At 37.0% G+C, this 16,128-nt stretch overlaps 1 protein-coding gene across 2 annotated transcripts in view; it reads left to right on the forward strand.

Annotated features, from left to right (window-relative positions):
- Positions 1 to 16,128, forward strand: part of Esf1 (ESF1 nucleolar pre-rRNA processing protein homolog) — a 56,430-nt gene that overhangs the window by 6,211 nt on the left and 34,091 nt on the right. For both annotated transcript variants that reach the window (XM_027421657.2, XM_027421658.2), the window contains exons 4-9: positions 1,838 to 1,951; positions 2,499 to 2,599; positions 3,260 to 3,412; positions 4,311 to 4,425; positions 6,569 to 6,716; positions 12,022 to 12,180. In XM_027421657.2, coding sequence (XP_027277458.1) covers positions 1,838 to 1,951; positions 2,499 to 2,599; positions 3,260 to 3,412; positions 4,311 to 4,425; positions 6,569 to 6,716; positions 12,022 to 12,180 — 790 coding nt within the window. The remainder of the gene's footprint in view (positions 1 to 1,837; positions 1,952 to 2,498; positions 2,600 to 3,259; positions 3,413 to 4,310; positions 4,426 to 6,568; positions 6,717 to 12,021; positions 12,181 to 16,128) is intronic.

Here is a 16,128-nt window from a genome sequence, read left to right on the forward strand (position 1 = left end):
TCTTTTGTAAAATGCTGATTTTAATTAATTTTAAACATAGCATGCAAAGTAATGTACTTGATGTATTTTCATACACTTATGCCAGTATACTTTGTTTCTGCTCATCTTCCTTCCAGCCTGCCCTCTTCACTCTTCCTGCCCTGCTCTTACTTATCCCTTTCCTTACCCCAAATAATTCCCCCTTCTGCTTTAATATAACATGTATAAATTCCTTCACTCTCTTCACTAACTCTCTTAAGATCTCTCCCTCCACTATCATGGACCCTTTCTAGTTTCATGATGTATATACACACAAACTTAAATCTGGATTTAGCAGGAAGGAGAGATGGTTCCATCCTTACAGTGCTTGCTATACAAACATAAGGACCTGAGTGTCAGTGACATAAAAATAGTAGCATTCTAAAGGCTCATTGCCAGCCAGTCAAACCTACCAATGAGCTCCAGATTTGCTGAGAGACCCTGTCTTTAAAAAAACAATGTGGAGCCAGGTGTAATGGCACACAATTTAATCCCAGCGCTTGGGAGGCAGAGGCAAGTGAATCTCTGCGTTTGAGGCCAGCCTGGTCTACATAGTGAGTTCCAGGACGGCTAGAGCTACATAGTGAGACCATATATATATATATATATATATATATATAATATATATATATATATATATATATATATATATATACACACACATACACTCACATACTCCAAATCTTGGAGAACATTCTAGGAGATGTGGTGGAAGGTCCAAGAGTTTACAAGTAGAGCCTGGAATGTGATCTTGTACATGACCTTGTTGAAAATGGGAATGTTAACTTCTTCCTTTTCTGTAAGTAGCCCTTAAGTCGGTGGTTCTCAACCTTCCTAATGCTGTGACACTTTAATTCAGTTCCTCATGTTATGGTGACCCCCAACTACTGTAAAATTATTCTTGCTGCTACTTCATAACTTAATTTTGCTACTGTTATGAATCACAATGTAAATATTTTTGGAAATAGAGGGTTGCCAAAGAGGTTGTGACCCACAGGTTGAGAACCTCTGGCTTAAGTACTATTTTGAATCAGTAGACACCATTATCTCCTTCCTGATTTTAGAGGAAATGCTTTTACTTTTTCCCTGTTTAGTATAATGCTGGATATGCATTTGTCATATACAGACTTTATTATATTGAGAACTGTTCCTCCTATTCCTAGTTTCTTTGGGAATTTTATCATGAATTTATGTTGATCTTTGTTAAAAAGCCTTTTCAGACAGCACCTTTCTATGAATACTTGGCTGGCCTTGAGCTTGCTGTGGCCCTTCTACGTCCTCTGGAGTGCTGGGATTTCAGCTATGTGTCGTCACGCTCAGCAAGAATTTCTACATAAATCATTTAAAATACATAAAAGCTTTATACCTGCTTTTGCAAGGAGTCTGTATTTATGTTCTTATTGTGCTGTAAGAAATGCTCTGCACTGGTGCTAAACTAGCTTTAGTTAAAACATCAGTTTGTGGTTGAACCCTGGTTCAAGAATTCCAAAAACCAATATAGAGTATAGCACTTATCTCCTCTGATTTTACTGTTGTTTACCCCACATGAAACTCTCTCTGCATGTTAAATCAGTTAAATAACAGATGATTTCAGAACTGGGGAAAGACTATACTGCATTATCTCTTTTTTCAAGTATTGAAAATGATACAGATCCCAGCATTTCGGAGACAGAAGCAGGTGGATCTCTGTGAGTTCAGGGCCAGCCTGGACTGTATAGTGAGTTCTAGGACAGTACTAGACTACATAGTGAGACCCTATCTCAAAAAGAAAGAATAATACAGATTCTATAATAATCAATAATACTTTTAACTTTCTCAGATTACACATCGACTAGCAGTTTGCAACATGGACTGGGATAGATTAAAGGCAAAAGATTTGCTGGCTCTGTTCAATTCATTTAAGCCCAAAGGAGGAGTTGTATTTTCTGTAAAGGTGAGAATTAATTTCATTTAAAGTAAATATTTCTAGGTGTTTTAACTTAAACTGACTTTGTTTCTAATTAAACTGACTTAATCTTCCTCTTCAAAAAAAAACTTTTATTAATCTGGAAAATGTTCAGTACATTTGAGTACAAAACTTATGTAACAATTATTAAAGTGGGGGAAGCCAATAATTATTTTTTGCTTTATATTTTAGTTTTGTGTGTACGCATGCATGTGTATATGGAAGTTAGAGGACCTTTTTCAAAAGTAGGTTATTTCCTTCAGAAATGGGTTCTAGAGATGGAATGCAAGTTGCTCATGATACTTTGTTTTTGTTCTTGTCCCCATCTATTATACTCTGACCAAAATTACTTCAAGGAAATTCTTCAGTATGCTTTATATTCATGCAGTTAGAAATGAGTTTTGCTTTCCTACAGTGAGTTTGAAATGAGTTGTTCCAGCCAAGTCATGACTCTTGATGTCTTAGTTTTGACAGGTCTCCATAAGTATATAAAAAAAATGTATGAATTGTATCGGTCTTATTTTTTTGTGTTCAGATATATCCTTCGGAGTTTGGAAAGGAAAGGATGAAGGAAGAACAAGTTCAAGGACCAGTAGAGTTACTGAGTATTCCTGAGGATGCCCCAGAAAAAGACTGGTACTGAGTCACTCTAGAATATAAAACTACCCTAGTAAAGTTATGTACTTCACTCGGAATTCTGTTACTCTAGTAGGTCTGAGGTTTGCACTTACACTAACGCCTAGAATTCAGACGGCTTGATAACTGATTATAGTTGGTGGCCCATTATGCCAGCATTTTGTGTGAATACTTGGAAATAATGATTGCAGTATTAGAAAAAAATACAGTTTGTATTTATCTTCATTGCTGTGAATTAGCTTTGTTTTACCTTCATATTATATTTTTAAGTATTAAATAGAAAAATAAAGGAATAAAAAGTGGTTTTACATTATAGAAAACAATTTAAGTAGTTGTAAACCACTAGGTGGAGCTGCATGTACACATAATAAAATTGGTGCCTAACTTGATGATATCAAAAATGGCAGAGGAAGACCCTCAAGGAACAGAGTATAGTTAAGTGAAATTAAGCTTATAAAGTTCAGATACTGGCTAGCAAGATTGCTCAATGGGTAAAGTACTTATCAACTAGTCTGACAACCTAGGGACCCAAATTCAGTCCCTAGAATCCACATGGTAGAAAGAGAAAACTAATTCTTGGAAAAGTTGTTTTCTAACCTTTTAATGGAGAGGTTTCTATGTTCTTATATACATATGTTCAACTTAGTTTTTTCCCATTAGGGCCTCTAGAGAGAAGCTAAGAGACTATCAGTTCAAACGATTGAAATACTATTATGCAGTAGTGGATTGTGATTCTCCTGAAACAGCAAGTAAGATTTATGAAGATTGTGATGGCCTGGAATTTGAAAGCAGTTGTTCTTTCATAGATCTAAGGTAATCCAGTTCATGTTTTAACTGTTGAATCTTACAATATAGCAAGATCATATGCAGTAAAATATTTGAATAAGCAGTACTCTCGCATTCTAGATAAATGAATAAGAAAAGCTAATAATAATTGAAGAAAAAGTAATTTATGAACCATTTCATTACTTATGTCCTTGAAATAATAATTCTTTCAAAAAACCTTTTTAAGATTTATTTTTACTTCATGTGCATGAGATCCCCTAGAATTGGAGTTGGAGATGGTTGTGAGCCACCATGTAGGTGCTAGTTCATCTCTCCACCACCCCTCCCAATAATTCTTGATATGGTATATAGTAGATGCATTTTATATGTATGTGGAAATAATCTCCTGTGTAAATTATAAAAACCTGATTATAATAATCATAGATTATTTGCTTCTACTTTTCATCCTGCATTCCTGAGCCAGATGCCTAAAAATTGTCAGTCACCATGGCTGATTAACATGTAAAGACTAGTTATTTGTGAAATGAAATTTTTGCCTGAGATTATTCTTAATCAGCCTTAAACTTTTCTTTATTTTTAGTGATTAGGTACTCTGTATTGAGACTACTTATTCAGTATTAATTCTCCTTGGTTTTTGGACTGTAAAGTGAGTATGTTATTGCATCTGGGTCTTTGGAAGCTAGTTTATTTAACTAGTCCTAATCCAGGGTCTCTCTATATAAGATTCTCTCAAATTTAATGAAATTTCAGATTTATAGTTTACAAATGTCAGAGATGTGCTAAGGTTGTTTCTAGCCTTTTAGAAATTTTTACATTTGTGTTGTATAGAAACTTTTATAGAGTGTATAAACTATAACTAATAGAAAATCTAAACTCTGGCAGTCACTGCATTTTTGTTTGAGTGAGTTTTTTTCTTTTTTCTTAGGTTTATACCAGATGATACTACTTTTGATGATGAGCCCAAGGATGTGGCCTCAGAAGTTGATCTAACAGCATATAAGCCAAAGTATTTCACATCTGCTGCAATGGGAACATCAACGGTATTTCTTAACTCTTAAAAATGTGTAGATGGGTCAAGCATGGTAGCATGTGACTGTAATCCCAGCACTTGGGAAGTTGAGCAGGGATACCAGGAGCTCAAGATTCAGCCTGGGACACATGAGACCCTGTATTTAAAAAAAAAAAGAAAAGAAAAATTAAATGTATAGCCGGACTCTTACTTTTAGCAACTTTTCAATTAGATAGTATTCTGAGTGTTTGTACATATATATACTGTTTGAACATATTTTTTGGAGTATCCTTTTGTCTTTAAAGCTGAGTCAGTCTTCTAATGTTTTGTGTTTTTGGTTTTTGTGTTTTTGTGGTTGTTGTTGTTGTTTTTCCTCTATTATTTTACCTATATACTTTCAACTACATTCTTTGGACCTGAGAGTGCATTTCAATGTAGGACATTTGTCTTGCACACGTGGAAGCCATAGGATTTATCTTAAGATTCTTTTAATAGGCAGTGTGTCAGTTATTAAGATCCTAGGGAATAGGAAGAATATAGCTTTACCTCAAATGACAGCTACACAAAATTATTGACCATTTGAAATAGAAGCACATTTTTCTGCAGATGTGATTTTAGAAGTTTTGTAAACTGCAGAACAAGAATAATTCAACATTGCTAGTTTTCATATTAATAACAAGAAGTCAAATTTCTATGTCACAATTGTTTGCTACATAGTTAAATGGCTTCTCTCTTGCCCTAAGTCTCTGCCTGCACCAATACTCACTGTATAATAGACTATTGTCTATTCCAAGAAAGCTGGTGTCAGAGAGATACCTGCTTCCTCCTTGCTGTGGTAGAGTATTCCATTATTGGTTAGCTACAGAGTATAGTAAGACACCAGAGTAAGTGAATTCTAAAAGATGCAGCCACATCATTTTATTTTCAACACTTAAGCACTTATAATAGGCAGCATGTTTAGCAGGCTGGTCTGGAGATTCTGCATCCTGATCTGTATCACCAATATCTGTTCTCCTTACAGCAACCATTTGGTCATTATCAACACAGACTTAATTATCAGAGTGGGGGTAACTGAGTCCTGAGACTGGCTAAAACTAAGAGTGACAAGAATATTTTAAGGATTTATTGGTTAATTAGTGCCTAGTTTGTCCTAATATGAAGAAATTGGACTGGACAGAAAAAACAAGGACTTGAACTCATTGTGCTATAAATATAAAAACCTTTTACAGGGTACTAAATAAAGCAGTCATTCTCAACCTGTAGGCCGAGACACCTTTAGAGTTAAACAGCTTTCACCAGTTTACCTAAGACCATCAGAAAACACAGATATTTGCATTACAATTCATAGCCCTAGCAAAATTACAGTTATGAAGTAGCAGTGAAAATAATTTTATGATTGAGTGGTTATCATAGCATGAGGAACTATATTAAAGGGTTACAGCATTAGGAAGGTTGAGAACCACTGGAATATAGGAAAGGAACCAGTCTCCCTTGGTCATATTATCAATGAATTTACTTGCTATAGAGCTTTGCTGTGCTTATGATCATGGCAACCATTGTCATTGGTGATTCTTAATCTTTTTAGGAAAATAGCACCTGTTGAGATTATGTTGCTTTATTAACAGATTTCATATAGTCTGTGACTCTACTGTCATTTTAGTTCTTTAGAAGAAAATTATGTTCTCACTGGTTCATAATAGTATTAACTTTTTCTAGCGTGTTTCATTTGTTTCCACCACAGTGTTTGTTCAGTAATATATTCAGTAATGGAATGTCATTCATGTAGTTGAGAATTAGGGGGAAGGTAAATGGACACATGATTCTCTGTTCCCAAATAGAATACCATTTACCATTTATTAATTATGCCATTCATTTATTTTTTTAAACGTGTCCAAGTCTGAACTTTTTATGTGCGTTATAACCTTTTTTGGGGGAGGGGGACAGGATCTCTCTATGTAGCTTTGGCTGGCCATGGACTCTCATGTAGACCAGGCTAGCCTTAAACTCACAGAGATCTACCCCTGCTTCCAAAGTGTTAGGATTAAAGGCGTGTGCCACTGTGCCTAGCATGCTCTTTTAACTTAATATTAGACATCAAAGTTAACAGTGTGCTTTAATAAGTATGAGTTTACCTTTGTGCTTTTGTGTGTCTTATTTTCATTCTTTGGTTCAAGGTGGAGATCACTTGGGATGAGACTGATCATGAAAGAATCACAACACTTAACAGAAAGTTTAAAAAGGAAGAACTATTGGACATGGACTTCCAGGCCTACTTAGCCTCCTCTAGTGAGGATGAAGAGGAAGAGGAAGAAGCACCACAAGGTACTTGCTAATCCTTTTATTATGTGGTTAATGGAACTATTTCTCGAACACAACTTAAAAAGACCCCCAAACTGACTGTATAGCATACTTATATGCATAGAATTATATGCATGTATTTGCATAGATACATGTTTGAAGAATTAGCAAGATGCTCATTGGATGAAAGCACTTGCTGTACAAACCTGATGACCTGACTTTGATCCCCAGAACCCATGATGGAAGAACTGACCACCACATGCATGTTTTGGCATAGTCATGTGCACCTACCTGCACGCATGCATGCACTTGTGAGTGTGTGCGCACGCGAGTGCGCTCACACACACACACACACACACACACACACACACACACACACACACACATCACAGACACACAAATAGTTATAATAAATAATTTAAAAAAAAAATCCTAAATACTTTGTTAGGCTAATTTTCTGTAGCCACAAAATTTATTTAAACCCTAGCTTAGTAAAAATGCCTAGCCTGTTAGACTTGCAAATATATAAAATTCTGCTATGCCCCCCACACCTTAACTAGTTTTGAGACAATCTCTCTGTGTAGACTACACTTACCTTGAAGTCATAGATCACAGAGACCTGCCTACTCTGCCTCCCAAGGTGATTCCATTAGAGGCATAGGCCATCACGTCCAGTTTTTGCAGTGCTGGGGACTAAACGCTAGGCAAGGACTGCACTAACTGAGATACATCTCCAACCCCACTATAGTAATCCTAAATAACTTTTGTCCTTTATTGTGCAGCACTGTCTTATACTGCCCTTGTTTTGCATTTCCCTGGCTTCCATTGCTCTTTCTTTCTAAATCTCTTTCCTTCAGCTTTAAGTATTTTTAAGAAACCCTTTTACTAAGAACTAGCTATTGTCAAATTCTCTTTATGTTTGGGTTGTCTTTTTTTTTTTTTTTTTTTTTTTTTTTTTGATTTATTTGCCTGCATGTATGCTTGCAGACCAGAAGAGGGCACCAGATCTCATTATAGATGGTTGTGAGCTATCATGGGTTGCTGGGAATTGAACTCAGGACCTCTAGAAGAGCCATCAGTGCTCTTAACCTCTGAGCCATCTCTCCAGCCCTGTTATCTTTTTTTGTTGTTGTTTTTTGTTTTTTTTTTCGAGACAGGGATTCTCTGTACTGCTTTGGAGCCTGGCCTGGAACTCACTCTGTAGACCAGGCTGGCCTTGAACTCACCTTGAACTCTGCCTCTCAAGCTGGGATTAAAGGCATGTGCCACCACCGCCCTGCTTGGGTTGTCTCAAAATGCCAAAAAAGTTTGCTTTTGCTTGCAAGGGATTTTAAAATTGGACCCAAAGGCTTTCCTGTATCCACACTGATAATAACACCCCATTGACTTCTAATTGGTATATATGGGGATTGTCTGGAGATTTTCTTTGTTCTAAGAATAGATACATACTGTCTTATAAGTCTTTCTCTCTCTCTCTCTCTCTCTCTCTCTCTCTCTCTCTCTCTCTGTGTGTGTGTGTGTGTGTGTGTGTGTGTGTGTGTGTGTGTGTGTGTGTGTTATATGTGTGCATGTGGTTAGGCACATGTGCTGTGGAGACCAGAGGTCACCATTAACTATCTTCGTTTAGTTTGAGCTCAGGGTCTTTTCCTCAATCACTGAACATAGAGCTGACTAATTGGCTAAGCTAGCTGACCTTTGAACTTCAAATCCATTTTTCTCCATTCCTTGAGTGCTGGGTTAGAGACTTGCCCATCTGTTACATAAGTGCTGGGGTCTCAACTTGGGCCTTTATACTTGCATAATAGGCACTCCATCAACTGAGCTATCCCCTCAGCCCAAGAAAGTATTGGCCTGAGATTTTCCCATTTGTTTGTTTGTTTGTTTGCTTTGGCGATTCAAGGGGTTCACCTGAGTTACAGCTAGCTGTGGGCCTTCAGATTTTGAATAATAGGATCTGCCTTCACATCTTCATTACTCTTACCTGATAGAATTACCAAATATTAAAAACCATGAGTTCAGTGCTGACAGAAAATGAAAAACCAGAAATGTTAAACATAGATAGGAGTATTTTAAGGAAGAAGAACATCTTTATTTATAGTTTAACATTTTTCTTGGTGTTTTCCTTTTTTATGATATATTATTTCTGTAACCTAGTGGTATGTAAAATAATAAATACATTTCTAGTTTTAACATAGAGTTATTAAGCCTTGACTTTCTTAGTTTCTGAATGGGCTGTTTGTTTTTATGTCCCTGAAAGTAGTGCTTTACCCTTTAAGTTTGCCATAAAATACTATTTTGCAGTATTAATGAAAGGGGGAAAAAAATCGTGTTTAATAGCTTCTTTTTATTTGTATACATTATATATTTATACAATCATGTAATTCTTAAGTGTTTCATATTCTTTGAAAATGTATAGTTTTCAGACTGGTGAGATGATTCAGTGGATAAAGGTTCTTGTTGCCAAGCCTGATGGTCAGAGCTTGATCCTAGAACCCACCCACATAGTAGTAGGAGAGAACCAACTCTTCAAAGTTTTCATGGCATATGCATGCACAAAATAAATAAATGTAATGAAAGCTTAATAAAGAATGTGTAATTTGCAGTGGTGCTTACTGGATATGAAAGACTATATTTTAAGGTCTCATTGGCTGGTGCTTGTTAATCTTTCTCATGAATTTGAATGTTTTATTTCTTAGTGTACATAGCATAGCCTTTTCACAGACCTTTTATAACCTCTCCTCCCTCCATAAATAAAAAGGATGAGTTTGTCTTCATCTACCATAGGTATGGAAAAGGTACGTTTATTTGCCTATGTGGACATTATATGCTTTTCTAATGAATCTCAGTAGTTTTCCTTTACTGTAGTTCTAAAATACAGGGGAAAATAGTATCCCATGTCCATTGGGGAACACTGGGTCCATGTTTTTCAAATAGAAAATGGAACTAAATTTTGTTGTTGTTTTAGTGTGTGTGTGTGTGTGTGTGTGTGTGTGTGTGTGTGTGTGTGTGTGTGTGTGTATTTGTGTGTAAATCAGAGAACAGTTTGCAGGAGTCAGTTGTTTCTTCAGTGCGGATCCTGGGGATCAAAGTCATGTCACCAGGTTTGACAGTAGGCATCTTTCCTTTCTGAGCCACCTCACTCATCCTGGAATTATTTTATTTTATATATGTGGGTGTATTGCCTGCATGACTGTGCTATTTGAATACCCCTGGTGCCCGTAAAGGCCAGAAGAAGGTGTTAGATTTCCCCCTGGGAATTGAGTGGTGGATGGTTTGTAAGCTGCCTTGTGGGCACAGGGAATTGAGCCCAGGTCCTGTGGAAAAGCAGCCAGTGCTCTTACCTGAGCCATCTCTCCACCCACCCACCCCCATTTAAATTTTGAAACAATATTGTTACCAATAGAACACCTAATTTTGGTAAGTTAGCATTAATGTTATCAGAAAATAAGTGCTAATTTTCCAATATACTTACTATCTTGGACTCATTGGGGATATAGCTCAATGGTAGAGTGTTTGCCAAGCTTCATAAAACCCTGTGTTCAACTTCAGTATTATAAAATAGGAAAAAAACAAAAAACAGACTTAGACTCTGCTAGTTTCAGATCTGGACTTATCCGCATAGTGAAGACAAAGGTCAAGTTTTCTTAGCATCCTATTCCTTTCTTGTGTTGTTGTGAAACAGGAAGTATAATAATACCTGGTTCATAGGTTGAAGTGATGTATGTAAAGTATTTAACATAGTATCTTGTATCAGGGACTTAAATTTTAATTCTTAAAAACTAAAGATTAATGGCTTTCAGTGAAATATGCTAATTGTGTTTTTTCAAAAGCATTCCTTTTTCTTCAGTATTATAATTGATTACAAACACATCTTAATCTGTAATTTAGTGCCTCTGACTAGTATATTTGGATATTAAGCATTCCTGATAGTTGTTTATAAGAATGGCTCACTGTTTGAATTTATTTTTTAAAAATCTTATGTACTATTAAGGCTTTCATAAAATATTGTCCTTGAATTAGGAAAACAGACCTCCATGAGTTATCCTACATTTTAGAGCTTCAGAAAGTACAATTTTAGTACTGGAAAAAATCAATTTAAAGTAAGCCATCAGAGACTTACCACTAAAATTTCAACCTGGAAGGAGCTTGCTTCTAATTATGTTTTTAGAAGTAAGCTTTTAATAGAATGAAATACATTGCCATTTTGTTAATGTGTTCCTCATGTTTTATCCATTGAATTACGGGATACATGACAAAATTCCATCCAACATTATTATTGTGGCACAAAGCACAAACAGGAAAAAAATGAGCTTCAGCTGTTTGAGTGAAAATATAAAAAGTGTGATAGAATGATGGAAAGAATGCCCACAACCATTTTTATTCATTTAGAGAGAAAAATAATTTTTTAAATATTTACTTAACCAACTTTTTTTCTTTCTAAAGTCACCTTTTTTAAAAGATATAAAAACAAGGTGTTAACACTGATGTTTTACAGCTCCATGCTTATATAACAGTTTTGATTACCATAGGTTATAAAGACTGGAACCATCATGTATTGTTTTCAAACTTTTCTCCACTGGTGATGTTTAACGAATTTGATAAGTTTCTGTGTTTTACATTAAAACCCAGATTTCTAATTTATGTTACTGACTTGAAGAATTTACAGTGAAACTGTAGAAAGGCAAACTTTTCTCTGATGTTTGTTGCCCAAGGGTTTTATACTATTTCTTCACATTTTAATTTTTATAACACTAGAATTTAGAAATATCTATTGTCTTTCTACACGGTGAAAATATTTGAATTAGATCCTAGTCTTTTTGCTTTGTCATTGATTGATGAACAACACTCTTAAGAGTAAATGTGCTTATTCACAATCAAATGGAAAGGACTTCATAGTCTTAGGAGTACTTCTAAACAACTTCCTTTGCCTCTTTTGTGTGGCCTGAGAAGCTAATCCTATGTGTCAGATTCACTCCAGCAGCATCCAGCCTCCTTTTAAAGTCACTGTGCTGATGACAAATGACAAAGAGGACGCTGAAATGTCAACCTTAGTGCTCTTGCAGTTTACATAAAGGGAATACTGTGTAGTACTCTCACAGTGCTATTAGTAACTTCATTGTCTCTGAGTTTTGTTGAGTACAAGACCGAAGTCTTTGTTTTCATATTCACAAGTTAAAGTCTGATTTTGTGTTCTGGGATTGCAGAATTTCTTTGACAACACTTTTTAGCTGTATACTGAAGAGACCATGAGACCTAAACACTAAAGCTGGAAGGCAGTTGTCTCATTCTATGAAATGAGATTGATTAATTTCATTTTTGTTTTATTTAGGTGAGGATGGAGTCAGTGTAGAAGATGGGAAAACAAAGAAAAATCAGAAGGATGATGAAGAACAAATTGCAAAATATAGACAGCTCTTGCATGTTATTAAAGAAAAAGAAAAGAAAGGAAAAGAAAATGATATGGAAATGGAAATCAAGTGGGTTCCAGGTAAGAATAAGTAAAAGTTTTCTTCTGAATGCATTTAGTTGTAACAATCATAAAGATGCTAAGACTTCTTTAGAAGCATGCTTTTTTCCCACATGAGATTCTTCCTTTTTTTTAAATTAATTTATTTTTTACATTACAATCCGAGATCCCCATTCATTCTCTCCTCCCCCCACCCCACCTCCACCTTCCATCTGCTTCTCAGAGAAGGTAAGGCCTCCCCTAGAAAGTCTATTAAGTCTGTCCTATCATCTCATTAAGGCAGGAACAAGGCACCTCTCTGCCCTCCACTTCCCTGTGTCTAGGCTGAGCAAGGTATTTCTCCATATAGAATGGAGTCAGTTTGTGCATTAGAGTTAGCTCTTAGACCCACTGCCAGTGGCCTCATATTTTGTCTTAGTTGCACCATGGTTAGTTGTCGATTTCTGCACCTGAGAAGAATACTCTTTTTTTTTTTTTTTTTTTTTTTTTAATTAGTTCAAATTAGGAACAAGCTTGCTTCACATGTCAATCCCTTCTCTCTCTCCCTCCCCTTCCCTCACCCCTCCCCCTTCTCCCCCACCTACTCCGCACCCCGTCCACCCTCCTCTCCCCAGGAAAGGGTAGGGCCCTCAACTGGGGCTTCCCAAAGTCCACCACATCATCCTGGGCTGGGCCTAGGCCCTCACCCATGTATCCAGGCCAAAAAGTGCATCCCTTCATGTGGAATGGGCTGTCAAAGTCCCTTCTTACACCAGGGAAAAATACTAATCTTTCCTCCAGAACTGCCCGAGCCCTACCTCCACGTGTGCGCTTTATGCCAGCCGCCAGACCGAGTTTGGGCCCAAATTAATACATAGAAACTTGTATTAGGTTCAAATGCTGCTTGGCCAGTGACTAGGATTTCTCATCTGTTAGCTCAGTCTTAATTATAATAAGTCTATATATTTTATAAGACTTACCTTATCTGATGCCTTATTGGCGTCCCTCCTTGCTGGTGGATCACATTGCATCACTGGAGGAAGATCAGAGGGGAAGAGGGGGACATTTCCTGTTTCTCCTTGCCTAAATATGAGTCTCCTTGCTATGTCACTTCCTCCCTGGATCACCACTTCTCTACTACATTGACTCCAAGTCCCATCTAACTTGCTTCCTCATTGGCCAAACAGAACTTTATTCAACAATCAATAAGATAAACACACACAGAAATACTTTCCCCATCACTAATCCACTACCAGGGGCCCCCTAGCATGCGGAGGCCTCCTAATTGATATCCATGTTCAGGGGTCTGGTCAGTACTATACTGGCCTCCAAGACAGCAGTCTGTGGTCTGTGTGCTCCCCCTTGTTCAGGCTAGCTGTTTCTGTGGGTTTCACCAGCTTGGTACCGACCCTTTTGATCTTCATTCCACCCTTTCTGCATCTAAGTTGCAGAGTTCAGTTCAGTGTATATCTGTGGGTGTCTGCCTCTGCTTCCATCAGCCACTGGATGAGGCCAGATCTCTCCTCAAACCTATAAAGGCTCCCTCTGATATGGTATCTCTTATGTTGCTCTCCTCTATTCTTCTCCCAACTCAACCTTTCTGCTCCTCCATCTCCTCCTCTCCTTTTATCCTCATCTCATTCTGCCAGCTCCCTCTTCCCTACCCTCATGCTCCCAATTAGCTCAGGAGTTCCTGCCCCTTCCCATTCATGGGGTCCATGCATTTTTCCCTTAGAGTCCTTCTTGTTTCCTAGTTTCTTTGGTGAAGAGATTGTAGGCTGGTAATCCTTTGCTCTATGTCTAAAATTCATATATGAGTGAGTACATACCATGTTTGTCTTTTTGTGACTAGATTACCTCACTCAGGCTGGTTTCTTCTAGTTCTACGCATTTGCCTGCGAATTTCAAGATTCCATTGCTTTTTTCTGCCGAGTAGTACTCCATTGTATAAATGTACCACATTTTCTCTATCCATTCCTCATTTGAGGGGCATCTAGGTTGCTTCCAGGTTCTGGCTATTACAAACAATGCAGCTGTGAACATGGTTGAACATATGTCCTTGTTGTGTGGACGTGCATTATTTGGGTATATGCCCAAGAGAGGAATTGCTGGATCTTGAGGTAGACTTATTCCCATTTTTCTGAGCAAGCGCCATACTGATTTCCAAAGTGGTCTTACAAGTTTGCACTCCCACCAGCAATGGAGGAGTGTCCCTTTTTCTCCACATCCTCTCTTTCATCGATTGTCTTTGGTGTTTTTGATTTTAGCCATTCTGGCTGGTGTAAGATGGTTTCTCAGAGACGTTTTGAGTTGCATTTCTCTGATGGCCAAGGATTTTGAGCATTTTCTTAAGTGTCTTTCAGCCATTTCAGATTCCTCTGTTGAGAATTCTCTATTTAGTTCTGTACCCCACTTTTTCATTTCATTGTTGGTGTTTTGGTGGCTTACTTCTTGAGTTCATTGTATATTTTAGAAATCAGCCCTCTGTCAGATGTGGAGTTGGTGAAGATCTTTTTCCATTCTGTGGGCTGTTGTTTTGTCTTACTGACTATGTCCTTTGCCTTTCAGAAGCTTCTCAGTTTCAGGAGGTCCCATTTATTGATTGCAGCTCTCAATGTCTGTGTTACTGGTGTAGTGTTCAAGAAGCTGTCTCCTGTGCCAATTTGTTCAAGGGTATCTCCCACTTTCTCTTCTAGAAGATTCAGTGTGGCTGGATTTATGTTGACATCTTTGATTCATTTGTACTTAAGTTTTGTGCATGGTGACAGATATGGATCTATCTGCAATCTTCTACATGTCTGAATCCAGTTGTGCCAGCACCATTTGTTGAAGATGCTATCTTTCTTCCATTGTATAGATTTATCATCTTTGTCAAAAATAATGTGTTTATAGGTGTGTGGGTTAATATCAGGGTTTTCAATTCAATTCCATTGGTCTGTCTATTTTTTGGCCAAACCAAGCTGTTTTCAGAACTATGACTCTATAATAGAGCTTGAAGTCAGGGTTGGTGATGCCTCCAGAAGATCCTTTATTGTACAGAGTTGTTTTGGCTATCCTGGGTTTTTTGTTTTTCTATAGAAAGTTGAGTATTGTTCTTTCAAGGTCTGTAAAGAACTGTGTTGGGATTTTGATGGGGATTGCGTTGAATCAGTAGATTACTTTTGGCAAGATTGCCATTTTTACTATGTTGATTCTACCTATCCAAGAGCATGGGAATTCTTTGCATTTCTTGGTATCTTCTTTAATTTCTTTCTTTAAAGACTCAAAGTTCTTACTGTATAGGTCTTTTACTTTTTTGGTTAGTGTTACCCCAAGATATTTTATGTTGCTTGTGGATATTGTGAAGGGTGATGTTTCTCTGATTTCTTTCTCATTGCATTTATCATCTCCATAGAGTAGGGCTACTTAATTTTTTGAGTTAATTTTGTATCCTGCTACTTTGCTGAAGATGTTTATCAGCTGTAGGAGTTCCCTGGTAGAGTTTTTCGGGTTTCTTATGTAGACTATCATATTATCTGCAATTTGACTTCTTCCTTTCCAATTTGTATCCCTTTGATCTCCTTTTCTTGTCTTATTGCTCTAGCTACAACTTCAAGGACAATATTGAAGAGATATGGAGAGACTCTACAGCCTTGTCTTGTTCCCGATTTTAGAGAAATCGCTTTGAGTTTCTCTCCATTTAGTTTAATGTTGGCTGTTGGTTTGGTGTATATTGCTTTTATCATGTTTAAATATGTTCCTGTTATTCCTGTTCTCTCCAAGATCCTTATCATGAAGGGGTGTTGGATTTTGTCAAAGTTTTTTTCAGCATCTAGTGAGGTGATCATGTGGTTTGTCTTTTTCAGTTTGTTTATATTGTGGATTACATTGTTGGATTTTCATATGTTGAACCATCCTTGCATACCTGGGATGAAGCCTACTTAATCATAGTGGATGATTTTTCTGATGTGTTCTTGGATTCGATTCACCAATATTTTTTTGAGTATTTTT

Source organism: Cricetulus griseus, chromosome 6 (genome assembly GCF_003668045.3).
Source record: "Cricetulus griseus strain 17A/GY chromosome 6, alternate assembly CriGri-PICRH-1.0, whole genome shotgun sequence".
Classification (NCBI taxonomy): domain Eukaryota; kingdom Metazoa; phylum Chordata; class Mammalia; order Rodentia; family Cricetidae; genus Cricetulus; species Cricetulus griseus.